The sequence below is a fragment of the Hyperolius riggenbachi genome, chromosome 3, assembly GCF_040937935.1.
Source record: "Hyperolius riggenbachi isolate aHypRig1 chromosome 3, aHypRig1.pri, whole genome shotgun sequence".
In the NCBI taxonomy this organism is placed as follows: Eukaryota; Metazoa; Chordata; class Amphibia; order Anura; family Hyperoliidae; genus Hyperolius; species Hyperolius riggenbachi.
In genome coordinates, this window is record NC_090648.1 from 145,995,051 (window position 1) to 146,009,332 (window position 14,282).

Genomic DNA, 14,282 nt, shown 5'->3' on the forward strand with positions numbered 1-14,282 from the left:
CAATCAATCATCTACTAGGTACAATGAACCAATTAGGATTTCTGGAAGAGAGAAGCCTGCAGAAAGTATTATATTCCGGCTGCAATTACAAATAGGAGGACATATACAACATGTAATATTTTCTTGCAGTCTCACCTGCTTTTCTTTGCTCTCCAGGTCTTTGGAGGATCGCTGGATGGTCTCCTGCATCTCATCCATGGTGGACAGAGACTGCTCTTTTTTCTTCTTTAGCTGAGAAATCTCTTGTTCTTGAGCATACATTTTCTGCTTTGCTTTGTCACTCTGTGTCAGAGCATCCTGCAGCTTCTGGGCCATCTGTTTGCTGTCCTCTCTGTACTTGTTACTGGTGTCCTCCAACAAGGCTACTCTCTGCTCCAGAGATGTCCTCACTGCATTGAAGTCAGCTTTTTCCCTCTGCCTGAGGCTCTGCACTTCCTCCAGCTTTTGCTGAGCTTTGCTCAACTCTTCTTGCAATCTCTTCACTTCCTGCTCAGCCACATGTAATGCCTCCCCTTTTTCCTTAATTTTCTGTTGGTTGGCAGCCTCTTTTTTATGCCAAGCCTCCCTTTCCTCAGCATACTGTGTACTCGAGACAGAACTGCTTCTCTGTTTCTCTAGTTCCTTTTCCAAGTCTTGCACTCTTTCCTGCACCTTCTTACACTGACTAATCTGTGCTTTTAGCTCATCTTCAAGAGTAGCTTTGGTGTTGCTCAGTGTGGTCTTCAGCTCATTATGCTTTTCTATGGGAATGTATTGACTGTGGAGACATTCCTGCAGCTCCTTCAGCTTCTTGGTGGCCTGAAGATGTTCTTCCTGCAGTGTGTGCTGCTTTTCCTTGGCCTCAGTCTGCGTCTTCTGCAGGTCCTTTAGACAAGCTCGGAGCTCATTCAATTCTTGCAGCATTGCAGCTTCCTCCTTTTTACGTAAACCCCGCTCCTGAATAAGCTTCTGCTCTGAAATTCCCAGTTCTTTCTTGAGGTCTGAAGTCTCTTGTTGCTGCTTTGTTAGGCAGTCTTTAGTCTCCTGGGCTATCTGACACTGCTTTTGTAACTCTAACTCCATTTCCTTCCTTATTGCCTGGAAGTTCATCTCTTTTTCCTCCATGCTGGTAAGAGGAGCATATTTTTCAGTGATGCAGCGCTGTAAAGTGTCCAGCTCTGCTCTCTGTTCTTCAATAGCTGCCTGCAGCCTCTTGACCTCCTCTTTCTCATGTTGATAATTGGCACAAGTCTGTGAATACTCCTGCTTCATCCTCTCTTCACATTTCTGCAGTTCTGCTACTTTACTTTCATGTTCCTTCTTAGCCACATAGTCAGAACAGATCTGTTCCTTCAACTTGTCCAACTGTGACTGCAACCCTGCCCTCCTAGCACCTTCATCAGAAACTCTTGAATTAAGTTCCACATTTTTGGCAATCTCGGCTTTCAGCGTCTCTTGTAAATCTGCCTCTTTTGCATTGTGACTCTTCAGATGAGCTTGCAGCTCTGACTTCAGAGTAGACTCGCTGTCCAGTTGAGCTTGCAAAGCTTTCTGCTTCATAATCTCCTTTTCCAGCTCCTCTCTTAGGTTCTTCATTCCTTTTGTCTCATTTTCCAGTTGCTTCTTGGCTGCAAGAACCTCAGCTTTAGCTTTCTCCAGCTCAGAGGTGAGTGAGGCAGATGTCTGCAAGTGTGTGGCCAGAGGGATGTGGTTTTCCTTTAGACTGGCGTTTTCTGAGAGGAGAGAACTGACCTTCTTAGTTTCCTCCTCACATTTCTTAGTCACTTCAGCCAGCTGCTTGTCCAGTTCTTGGATTCTTGACTGCATCTCCTTTACCTCTTTCTCGTGCTCCTTACGGGGAGTGGTAGATGATTGGAGAAGAGTCATACCTTCCTTTAAGGTTTTTCTCTCCTCCAGCAGCTTCCCCTGCTCAAGCTCAGTCTTCCTCTGGATCTGCTCAGATTCAGCTAGTTTTTGGCTTAGCAGAGCTATAGTCTCCTCACAAGCTTTCTTGGTCTCTGCATGCAACTGTGCTGGTACGTGCTGACTTCTCATCTGCCCCTTAAGCTCCTCAATTTGCCTCTGAAGGAGGACCTTCTCTGACTGCAGCTTCTCAGTTTCTCTTGTAATGCTGTTATTCTTTACTTTCAAATCATCCAACTCCTTTTTCATCACATCTGACTTGGCTTCTAACTTTTTCTTCTCTCTGTTTGCAGTTTCACATTCATCTCTGACCCTAGTGAGCTCCTGTTCAGCTTCTTCCAATCTTCGGGACTTCTCATTAACCTCATTAGTCAAAAGACATCTCATGTTTTCAAACTTGTCTGTGGTGACAGCAAGGGACAGCTGCTCGCCAGTCTCTTGAATCCTCCTTTCAGCTCGCTCCTTTTCCTCCTCGCATACCGCTAGTTCATCTTGTAAACGTCTGTTCTCCTTACGCAAGCGCACATCCTCTCTGCGCAGTTCCTGCGCCAGGAGCTCATTGTGACGCTGCTGGTTGCGTAGCTTTCCAACTTCTGCAGATGCCCCTTCATATTTACCTTTTATTTCTCTCAGCTGCTCCTGTAGCTCCTCAGCACGTGAGCTGCCACTCAGAGCTTCCTGCGTCAAGTGATCTTTCAGTGCCAGGAAATGGGTCTGCATCTGCTTCACTTTACTCTCAGAATCCAGCATGCGCTTCTGAACATCCCGCAAGGCTTCTTCCAACTGCCGAATCTGTTGATCTGATTCTGCTTTGATTCGATCTCTCTCTGTGGCTAAAGCTACACACTCAGATGATCTCCTTGACAGCTCCTGCTGCAGCCTCACAGCCTCGTCCCTTGCAATCTCATAGTATCTGCGAACAGTTTCCAACTCTTGCCGTTGATCGGAATTTTCCCCGGGAAGTTCCAAAGGACGCAGCTGAGACCTGGCCTGCAGGTGAGCTGCATGCTGGACAAAAATGAAATCAGAGAGTCAAATGAACATCATTATCATCATACAGCAGCTATTGACATTAATTTTTGACCAAACACCACTTGATTAATCTACAAAGCTATAGAAAGGACTATTCAGCTCACTGTATGAAGCTGAAGCAATATGGGAACTCGCTGGATTCAATTTCTATGTCACAGCACAGGGAACATAAGGCAAGACTGGCACTATAGACTCAAGAGACCTGACCCAGATCTAAATAAACCATCTAATAGTTCTCAAATATTACCTTTTTGAATGAAAAGCACATTCTGCAACTAAACACTGCGTGTGGAAATTTTGATCACATGACAAGAATCTGCTAAAAAAGGAGCAGATTTTAGGCTGTGTGGGTGTGGCTTCATCGGATTTCTGTTTTACATTATTTTTTACTGTTCACACTGGAAGGGGAACAGCACAGTCTACCCATGATGTAGGGAGTAATCTCCTCATACAGATTCAGGCCTGGTGCACACCAGAGGAGTTTTTCTGAGCGTTTTGAGTTTTTAAATCTGCTGCTAATGTTATCTTATGTGTCTGTGCACACTGGAGCAATGAGGTTTTGTAAAAAACCCCATAGCATTACATTGGGAAGAGCTTTTGAAACCTCTAAAAGCTCTTCCCAATGTAATGCTATGGTTTTTTTTTTTACAAAACCTCATTGCTCCAGTGTGCACAGACACATAGGATAACATTAGCATCAGATTTAAAAAACGCTCAGAAAAACTCCTCTGGTGTGCACCAGGCCAGTGGTGCAGAAAGTGGGGTGTGGGCCCTTTACCAGGTGTTTTACAAGGGATTTATTTAGCATTAGCCAATTAGGGGATTCCTATACAGACGGAAAAAGCTCTACCACTGTGTCTAGACAGATCTAGAGAAACCTATGAGACCGAGCTGGAGTTTTACAGTGGGCCAGAACTCACAGCTTCCTCTCTGCTCTAAAAGATAAGCAAGAGCATAATAACCTTTCAAGAAAACATTTCTTTGTTACAACTGATACAAATCCTGCAATAAATCTTCAATGTGTCTAGTTCCTGCTTTCATGGAAGCAGACATAGGGTTAACATCCTGTGTTTAAAAATTAACTGCTCAGCTGAGGCAGCCAGCTGACTCAGCTGAGAGATCAAATCCCAGTGGTGATTAATCACAAAATGAGGAGTAATTAGACCGGCTAAATTATCTAAATACATACAGGGTGTATTTCTGTCTTGTGCAAGAGTTCAGGTCCACTTTAAGACCAGTACTTGTACTGCAGAATGCATGTATTGTACTATCCATGAACTGTGTGTGAACTGAGGCACAAAACTGTCTATTGCATGCTCTGCAGCACTGCTACAGGAGATTATCCTAAAGAACTACAAAACCCCTGTGTAAAGGTCTTCTCTACTCTATGAAGTACCTGAGGATCAGCAGTGAGAACAAGATTCGGTTTCATCAAAACCTCTTCTTTACCTAGAAAACAAGAGTAGAGAATCAGAGACCCCCAGATATCTACTATAATGTCAGTAGGACGGCACCTCCCCTCAAACTCACCAGGGCTGAAAGGGCTGTTTGGGGCAGAGTGATTCTTTGCCTGCAAAATACATGAAAAGAAGGTTGATAATTAGACTGCATAAAGTGTGCAAGAAATTAAGGAAACGTGCTATAAGTTCTATGCTTGGAAATTGGCAGCTGCACAATTTAAACAATGTTAAACCTGTTATACACAAGTCTGAACTGACCACAAATGGATTTAGAACAGGGAACGGAGGATTCTTGAGTGATGGCGCGGGACAGGATATCTGCAGGGGGCTATTAGAAGCCCCAGGTAAGTTACAATTTTTGTTGTTTTTAAATACCGCTACAGAACCACTTTAAGTGGTCCTTGCAACCATGTAATGCTCTAAGTTTACACTATCCAAAATTGGCATTTTCTGGCAACACACATTTCACAACGGTGAATTATTACAATGGAACACTGCACCACAAAGCCAACATGTGAAATATGAATGGGCCCCACCCATCAAAGAATTTTGGCGACAGACAGTTGCATTTCTCCATGATAAGATGGGTTGCCCAGTGTCTGCTGACTTACAATGCATATTGGGTGTGTTTACCAAAGAGAGCATTCAGGTAGACACTAAAAATTCTCACTGAAACCTTTCCTGCAAGGCTGGAAATTACATTAAAATGGGTGAAGTGCCAACGAGGGCAGTAGATCAGACGGGTAGATAAAAGTCTTCCCTACAAAAAAAAACTAAACTAGTGTATGCACATAGAAATGCACCACAAAATATGGGATAGATGGAGTGAAAGATAATTTTTTACCTGTTGATAAGAATTTCACCCTAGTACTGCAATTGCAAGCAAGGTGATATGATAATGGTACTGCTAAATACAATACAGAAAGGACGCATCAACTGAGAACCATTACTCCGATAGTATGCATTAGTCTATGTCAAGAGTTTTACAGGAAAAAGTAGCTGCATAGACATCTGTACCACACTAGCGGAATTATGACCAGAATGCCCTATGCTTGCTTTATTTATATGCCGAAGGTCGCACACTATGGCATTGTTGATGCACTGTTTGTTTGTACTCTCAATTTATTAATCAATTGTTGTTTTTCTTCCTGCATAACACTTATGTATTAGGTTGAATGATGAAGTTTGTACTACTATACAGTGCTCTATATCTATCTATCTATCTATCTATCTATCTATCTATCTATCTATCTATCTATCTATCTATCTATCTATATCTATATATGAATGGGCCCATTGCAGCACGTTGCTGTGCGATTGTAACTTGTACCGCAATGCGCATAGTGTAAACTATAACGATAGCAATTCTATGCTTAAAAAGCCTTGTAACCAAATGCACACATTCTCAAGCTGTTTACATGCTGAGGACTACATAGGCTGAAAAATGATGTTACAAATGGTCTGCCAAGTAATCAATGTTCAGCTGTGACTTGTGGGGGAGTATTTAAAAAGGTTCAGCTAGTATGACAATAATTAGTTGTGACCAGGACAATGTATTTTAAGAATTAAATGTAATTAATGATACGCTAAATGCAACATATAAACAGGGATAAAAATGCCACATGTGACTGTTTACTGTGTAAACACAATAATAATACAGCTCATTTAAACAGAGGCGAATCATACCAATAAATCCACTTGTACACATCTGGAAGCAAGTTCCTCCATGTGATCGAGTTCTGATAAACAAGTCAATACCTCGTTCTGTGACAGTTGCAATATTATTAACTACAGAGATTCGGTAATATAGATTTATTTTTATTTTGTTTATAATGACATTGTACCCAGCGCAGTCACATAAGCTAACTTATTTAACCTGGTCAGTGATGTGCGTGGAAAGCAAAGCCTACCCCGTCCAATCACACAGAAGAGTTTTATTTATTGTATTTATAAAGCGCTAATATGTTACGCAGCGCTGGACATTAGTTTAGGTTACAGACAATATTTAGGGGTGACAAACAGCAATAAGACAATACAGGAATACATGCAAACCAGATCATGCTGCACAGTAGGAGTACAAGGTAATGTTTTGTCAGTCACTGGATGGGAGCATGGAGATTAGGCAAATCAAGTTCACATTCAGATCCATAGGATGGGTGTACGAGGAGGACCCTGATGAAGGCTTATGATCTAGAGAGAGAGGTGGGGACAATCTAGAGGGAGTGGTAGGGACACGAGAGGTAGGGGACCAGAGTTCAGCTATGGATTTAAAGCACTTGTGAGGGGTGGTAGGCCAGAGTGAAAAGGTGGGTTTTGAGGGACTTCTTGAAGATGTTGAAGGAGGGGGCAACCCTAATGGGGGGAGGTAGGGAGTTCCATAGTGTTGGAGCAGCTCTTTTTTTGAATGCTGGCCATAAGCAAGAGGTATCAGAACCCAAAATGCCTTGGGGCTACATAGCTACAGACCAGTCATATTGTCCACCACTGAAACGGTTTACGATAGACAAACCATTATTAAAACTGGACCGCGCGTCAAAGGAAGATGGCAGCCTGGTCTTCTATCAGATCTTATAAGAGGGTCATCTAGCAAGTAACAGCTCTTTGCTTTTATCTGCCACACAAGGTATTTCTGTGTAATTTAACTTGCATCTGTCAGGCTAACCGCTTCTCTGCACTACTTGTCATGTGACTGCAGAACACCGGTAACTTTGTTCAGCAGCATTAACATGAAGCCCTCTCTATCAAACCTTGTAAAAAGATATGATAAATGCTTAAAGGAGTTAATTATGTGGAGAGATAATACAGAAAAATACAGTGTCTAAAATAAAAGGTTTCCTTAAAATGGACCTGAACTCTTGCACAGGACTGAAGAAATACAGAGAGAAATGCACCCTGTATGTATTTAGAGAGTTTAGCCTGTTTAATTCCCCCTCATTTGTGTCTAATCACAAGTTGTAATCTGATCTCTCCCCTGTGTCACATGACTGCCTATGGCAGATAAGGCCATTTGAAAGCACAGGAGGTGAACAATATGTCTGCTTCCATGAATCAGGAAGTAGAGACCCTGCAAATTTATTGTAGGATTTGTATCAGCTGTAACAAAGAAATGTTTTTCTGTAAAAGTCATTATGCTGTTGCTCATCTTAGAGCAGAGAGGACGTTCTGAGTTCAGGTCCGCTTTAATTGAAAATGGTTTTCCGGATGGCTCTCAAAGATGGGCAGCTGCATGTCTATGTCCAGAGCTGTATAGGTGGCACAAGGGGAACCTGCACAATATTAGGCAGGTGGTTTAAATGTTGTGTCTGATCTGTGCATATGTATTAAGGAGTAAATGTAGCCTGGAAAATGTAATATGGAACATTAAGTCAAATAGGGAACATTAAGTCATATCTATTCAATGGGACTGACCGAGGGAGGTTGTTTTTTTTCCTTTTCCTAGTTTTATAAAGCTTGTATATTTATAGACTGCTATCATATTACACAGCGCTATACAACAAATTAGTAAGGGGTGTAGATAAACGTAAGCCAAACAATCACAACAACATGACAGGATGGGTGGAGGAACTGGGCCAATCAGGTTAATAATAGGTTTCTATTTAACAGATCTGGAAGTCATACTCCTACATGGAGTATTCTGTTGACACCCCCTGGAGTTTTCAAGTGAGCCAGCTAAATTCTGAGAGAACCCAGAAGCTAGAGACAGATTTATCAAAAACCAGTGCAAGGAAAACTAAAACTGCTGCAAAAGTGAGGCTCAGATGAAGGAATCCGATAGGCTACTCTAGGCATCTGTACCACGTATACTCAAAATTTCCATGCCTTACTTTTGATAATTTTAGCCCTCCCCCTAGTCTGGGACCCAGTTGGGGTTGACAGGTAAAGATAGCCACACATGGCTAATCATCACAGCATTTGTCATGTGGATTACTTTGTCCAGAAGTGGATTCAGGAAGTAGCAACCTATTTACCCACATGCATCAGGAAAGGAAAGCTGAGGTGAGATGGAGGCTGCCGAATTTGTTTATTTTTAAACAATACCAGTTGCCTGGCTGTCCTGCTGATCCTCTGCCTCTAATACTTTTAGCCATAGACACTGAACAAGCATGCAGATCAAATGTTTCTGGCTGAAGTCCAACTTTAGTAATACGCTGCATGCTTGTTTCAGGTGTGTGATTGAGACACTACTGCAGCCAAAGACATCAGCAGGACTGCCAGGCAACTAGTATTGTTTAAAAGGAAATAAATATGACAGCCTCCATATGCAGAACTTCTTGCTTCAAGTTCCCTTTTCTCTGATCAAGAAACTCAAACCTCCTCCTAGTGTGTCTCGTTCTGCTGTAAATTATCATATGAACATGTACCAGTATTGGCGATGTCTGAAATCACACACACCAACTACATATGTATTGTACTTGTATTGCTGGATGCCCTGATTGTAGAGTTGTAAACTTTTCATATATCTATGCTCCTCCATGACTTGTTTGCACTATGTACAGCACTATGGAAGAGGTTGACGCCATGTAAATACAGTAGAATCCCTTTATAGTAAACTACAAGGGACCAGGAAAAGTGGTTTACTATATCAGAAGTTTACTACATTAGAATTGGTCATACATTGTATATTTATACAGATGCATTTGCTGGGAACTGAGGATTGAGTTTACTATAGCCAGAGGTTGACTATATATCAGAGTTTACTATAACGAGGTTCTGCTGTAGTATGTAATACTAAACTGCTAGCTTCCCCTTTACAGCAGCGCTATGCATCTGTCCATTCCCTAGCATGGAAGCAACATTTACTGGCATCTTGCTTTTGACTGATAACTGACCAAAGTCATAAAACCTGCCAGAAAAATGATGCATAATGATTTGTCCCCCTGTAAAGCCTGGGACCCTCTGGCAGCATTTTTGCCAACGTTTGCTTTTTGAAAAATGCTCCCTTACTTGCTTGAATGGGAATCGCACAAAATTGCCGCAAATGATTCAGCTGCAATTCAGAAAAATCGTATCGATTTTGTGGCGATTCTCCTTCAAGTGAACAAGAGAGAAAACACTGGCAAAAATGCTGCTGGAATTCAGGAGACACTTGGAACCAGCAGACACAAAAGGCAAAACAAGTTTTCTCATCCGCAAAAGTTAAAAACTAGATGTTTAGACTAGCTGCTTGAACCCCAAATGCGGCCACGCATGTAGAAATGTGAAATTGATTGAAAGCAGCTTTATCGGCTTTTAACTGCAGTTTAAACTTTTTATTTTAAACAAAGAATGATTGATACATCAATCAAAATGCAGTTTGTAGTGACAAAGAAAAAAAACAAACAAAACAAAGCAATAGTTATTAGAATGTATATGCCAAAGAACGATCATTTAACCAATTGTTCCTGATGCACCTCCAGCCCTAAAGCAGCTGAATTTCTGATTGTTTATTCACCTTTTGGTCTTTCAGACAGATAGCCAACGGTGCATTAAAAGCACCATTTAGCCACCGACAAGCAAATTCTGGTTGCAAAATAAGGCAACCTAATGGGAGCTTTAGTAACCACAAGTGTGTCAGCAGTTGGCATGCTGTGTGGTTACTGCCTGGTCAAAAAAACCGCCTGTAGTTAGCGCAGATGCAAAATGCTCTCAGCTGCGGGAACGCAATGGGGGCACAACTGGAGTATAGGTAATACATATATCAATGGAGTATAGGTACCGGTAATAAATAATAAAAAAAATGGCCCTTAGGGATCTTCTACTCATGGAAAGTACATGTAGATACTTTGTGCGTTATTATTTTGGCACATGTGATAAGCAGGAATGTAACTTATACATAGGTAACAGTAGTTGCAACATAATCTTTACTTGCCTCCTGCAGACATATAGGAGAATGAAATGCTACAATGACACCTTTCACTATTCTCCACTGCTCACACTTCACTGTTTTCCTGCCAACAGTCTGTCAGAGAATCTCTCACTCACCTCATAATATCTCATTTTTCCTCGCAAGTTCTCCATACTTTTCAAGCTTTCTTCCAGCTCTTTCTGTTTAGCTTCGAACAGGGATTTTAGCTCCTCCTTCTGTGATTAGAGAAATGATAAGGAAATAAAGCAGTCTGTGTGGAAGCCACATAATGGACAATGCAGTCTGCAGGTTCCAAGCAATGCCCTTACCTCATTCTCCAGGTCATCAGTTATTATCTGTTCCTGTAATATGAACACAGCATAAAGAGTCCCATCTGACACAATAGAACAATCCTATTCTATGCAGCAATCAACACAGACCCTGCTGGAAACCCCACCTAGTTCCCCTGTACAAAGCACAGCCAACCACACTCCCATCTGGGGGAGCTGCAGAAATACGCTATTTCCCGTCTCCTGCTGACAGTCAGTTTTGTCCCGTCACCTTTTTCCTCCCATTTGTAGTTACAAAAAAACTTGCAGCATAATCAGAGTTCCACAACTGCTACTTGAAGCAGATGTTTTACTCGTAAGCACAACATTATACACAACACGGAGCAGCTATGAGAAGAGGCTTTTACATCAACTGCAAAAGTGGCTGCTCCTTTTCTAAATTGTTTTACTTCAGGTGGCAAGTTCCTGGGTGAAAAAGCAAGGGGGGGGGGGGGGGGGGGAATGAGGAGGGGGGAGGTAAACATGCATTTTCAGAACAATCGCATGTGATTTTCCTGATGTGAAAATGTAACGCTACAGTGGAAACATAGCCTTCCAGTGACCCGTATGAGAACAATAACAGCAAATCTAACACACCTGCTCCCCCATTCACACCCGAGATGATGTAACACTAGCAAGTAACAAGCCTCAAGGAGGGAAAAGGACTTATGGGGTAGAACTTTGACATTCTTCACTTAGGGGTGTACTCACTTTTTTTTCCTGCGGCTTAGACAATAAAGGGTACAAAAGATGAAAACAATAAAAAAAAAACTATATACCTGGGGCTTCATCCAGCCCCCTTCAAGCTGACCAATCCCTCGCCGCCCTCCTACACAGCTTGGCGATCCCGTCAGTTGGCACAGGTGCAGTCAAGCCGCATGCACCCCCATCCTGCTCCCACAGCTAGGAGTCTTCTGCACCTGCGCAGTACGCGATGACTAGAGGAATTACCGGGCCAAACTGCTGAGGATCCAGGTGCCGCAGGAGGACGGCGAGGGACCAAGCAGTCTGAAGTGGGCTGGAGGAAGACCCAGGTATATAGAATTTTATTTATTTTATCTTAGGTTTATTTTTGTGGCTGTGTGTTGAGTTACTGTGATGTGACAGCAAATTTACACTGTTATACAAGCTGTGCACTGACTACTTTACATGGTATCAAAGCGTCTTATCTTCAGCGTTGTCTTATGAAAAGATATAATAAAATATTTACAAAAATGTGGGAGGCGTACTCACTTGTGTGAGATACTGTATATAAACAAAACTGGAATCTCCATTTAATGTTCTGTTACTAACTCTATTCTAAGATTTTCAATAAATGCATATTGCAAACAAAGCTGAAATCTTTTGGGTTCCATTGACAAATTAGTTAACATTATAAATCAGAAAAAATACATTTTTCGGTTTCAATATTTAAAGTCAGAATGCCAACCCATTACAAAGCTGTCACTAGCTGGATAGATTATGACCTTCCTGTCATCACAAGCACTCCCACATCCTGATAGAGTATATATATAAACCGTTTGATGAGCTACACATAAAATTCCTAATACACCTGCATATTAAAAGTAATTAGTGAAGATCATAAAGCGATCTTGTAATTAGCGCTGGCTACATGTGGATATGTACCTGGTGGAGCTGCGCCTCTAATCCCTCCACTTGCTCATGCATCACTCTATGCTCATGCTGCATCTTTTTCAGTCTCTCTCGCAGGTTTTCATTCTCGGCTTCCAAATCCTGAAATGAAGGAAGTGTGGAATTAGTGTGGGGACTCCAAGGCAAGTCACAACCCCTCTCCCATCATAAAACACTGTTTAAACAAAAAAAAGTACACACCTGTGTCTGGTCTTTGGACTTTGAATGCATCTCCTCCTTTGAATTAGCCTTTGCCCATTTCTGTGTGGACAGAACACACAAAAATGAGGAATGATCTATAACTAAACTTCAAATGAGTATTCTGCGAAGAGCAAAGGATGGCAGTAACACAGAACAGACCATTAATGATTAAACGCACAGAGGAAACTTGGTTGACTAAACAGTCATCACTTCATAGCTGGAGGCAATACACGGAATTGTGGGAATCCTTATAAAAAAATGCCACTATTGAAAACGTGAACCAGAATATTGTAATGATGCAGATGGAATAGCAAACTAGCAGGCAGAAATGTTGCCGTGTGTGTCTTTCACACGTACGGCTGACAGCAGTATACTTAACTGTTCGTCAGCCGCTTCCGTTTTTTGTGCAGATGCATCCATGCACCACGTGTCCACCACTGACAAACTTATGATTACGAATGTTCCCGTTCGGTTGCATTGTTTTGCATGTTTAAAGTTGTGCACTGTGACTGTAGGCATGTGCAAATCTTACCTCAACAAGCCTTAATCGCTATGGCGGCAGAGCTCTGTGATCTGGTCCGGAGCAGATACCATTGACTGCTGACCCAGTGATCACTATAAGCCAATGAGATTGGCACACAGTGATCAATGAAAGCCAATGAAATCGGCTACTGACTGGTTCTCAGAGCTCTGCCATCATAGTGGTCTGCAAATTCATGAGAGCAGCGCGATCGGTGATGGCGGCAGGTCCGTGAGGTAATTGAAATCTATGCCCTGGCAGGAATAAGCAGCCATAAACAGGGAGTAGATTTCAATTACCATGGTTCGGAAGTGGTTAACATGAAGTATGAAAATATATAAAGTTTTGCAACTTGAAGAAAAAAACTTTAGTTAAAAAAATCCTGGCCAAGTTTTCAGGAACACCTCTGTTCTCTAGCCCAGATCAACTTTAGTGAAAGAAGCCCAGTGGGTAGACATTACGAAGGAATAAACTCACCGCACGTAAAGACACCTTGGTCCTTAACTGTTCAGCACCTAAAGGAGGAAAGAATGAGTTAGCATCAGCCTCCAGGAATTATACCTCTTTCATTTAGCATTCTGGCCAACAGCCCAGGCAACCGAGCAAGTGGATCTCAAATCCAGAAAGACTGTCCCACCATCTGCACAGAGGTTTTATCCCATAGGCCATACATGTCAAACACTGGCTTGCAGAGCCATCAAATTTGGCCCGCAAGTGCATTCCCCCCTTTGCATTATGTTTGGCCCACTCTACACCACCAGGGAAGCTATATTAGAGGTGAAACCCTAGATCACCAGGGCAGCCATATGGGGAGAGGGAAAAAGCACTGGACACCAGGGAAATGTTTAGGGGTTGCGAAGGGATACCACTAGATACCAGGAAACTACTTAGGGGTGTGAGAAAGTGACCACTAGACACTAGAGAACTGTATAGGGGAGGGGTGAGGAAACTAGGCACCAGGGAACTGTATCTGGGTGGAAGGAGGTGCCACAAGACACAAATGAACTATATGTGGGGGTTGCTCATTAGACACCAGGGAAGTTTATAAGGGAGGGAGGTGGCTAATGGACATTGAGGTTGGCCCACAGATTGGTCCTAGTGTTAAATTTTGGCCCACTTTGTTGAAACCCCTGCCATAGACTGTTAGCAAGAAGCTTGGTAAGAGGGAAGGGAGGTGAGGTAAGAAGAAATATGGTCACCTCGGGGTGAGCTCTCTACTGCCGTCCTGATCAGGGAAAGGATGTCCAGATTATCACCGATTCTGCTGTAGTAAGCACAATCATGTCCCAAAGAGTCAACCATTCCAACATCGGCTCCTGTCCTCAGCAAGACTTCCACAGCCTCCTTGCAGCCATACTCGCATCCCAGCATCAGAGGTGTCC

At 42.5% G+C, this 14,282-nt stretch overlaps 1 protein-coding gene across 2 annotated transcripts in view; it reads right to left on the reverse strand.

The window, feature by feature from the left end:
• UACA (uveal autoantigen with coiled-coil domains and ankyrin repeats) overlaps positions 1–14,282 on the reverse strand; it is a 134,729-nt gene that overhangs the window by 10,708 nt on the left and 109,739 nt on the right. For both annotated transcript variants that reach the window (XM_068275071.1, XM_068275072.1), the window contains exons 8-16: positions 14,100–14,281; positions 13,378–13,415; positions 12,381–12,440; positions 12,174–12,281; positions 10,548–10,580; positions 10,356–10,454; positions 4,465–4,504; positions 4,331–4,383; positions 136–2,910 (exon numbers count right to left, since the gene is read on the reverse strand). In XM_068275071.1, coding sequence (XP_068131172.1) covers positions 136–2,910; positions 4,331–4,383; positions 4,465–4,504; positions 10,356–10,454; positions 10,548–10,580; positions 12,174–12,281; positions 12,381–12,440; positions 13,378–13,415; positions 14,100–14,281 — 3,388 coding nt within the window. The remainder of the gene's footprint in view (positions 1–135; positions 2,911–4,330; positions 4,384–4,464; positions 4,505–10,355; positions 10,455–10,547; positions 10,581–12,173; positions 12,282–12,380; positions 12,441–13,377; positions 13,416–14,099; position 14,282) is intronic.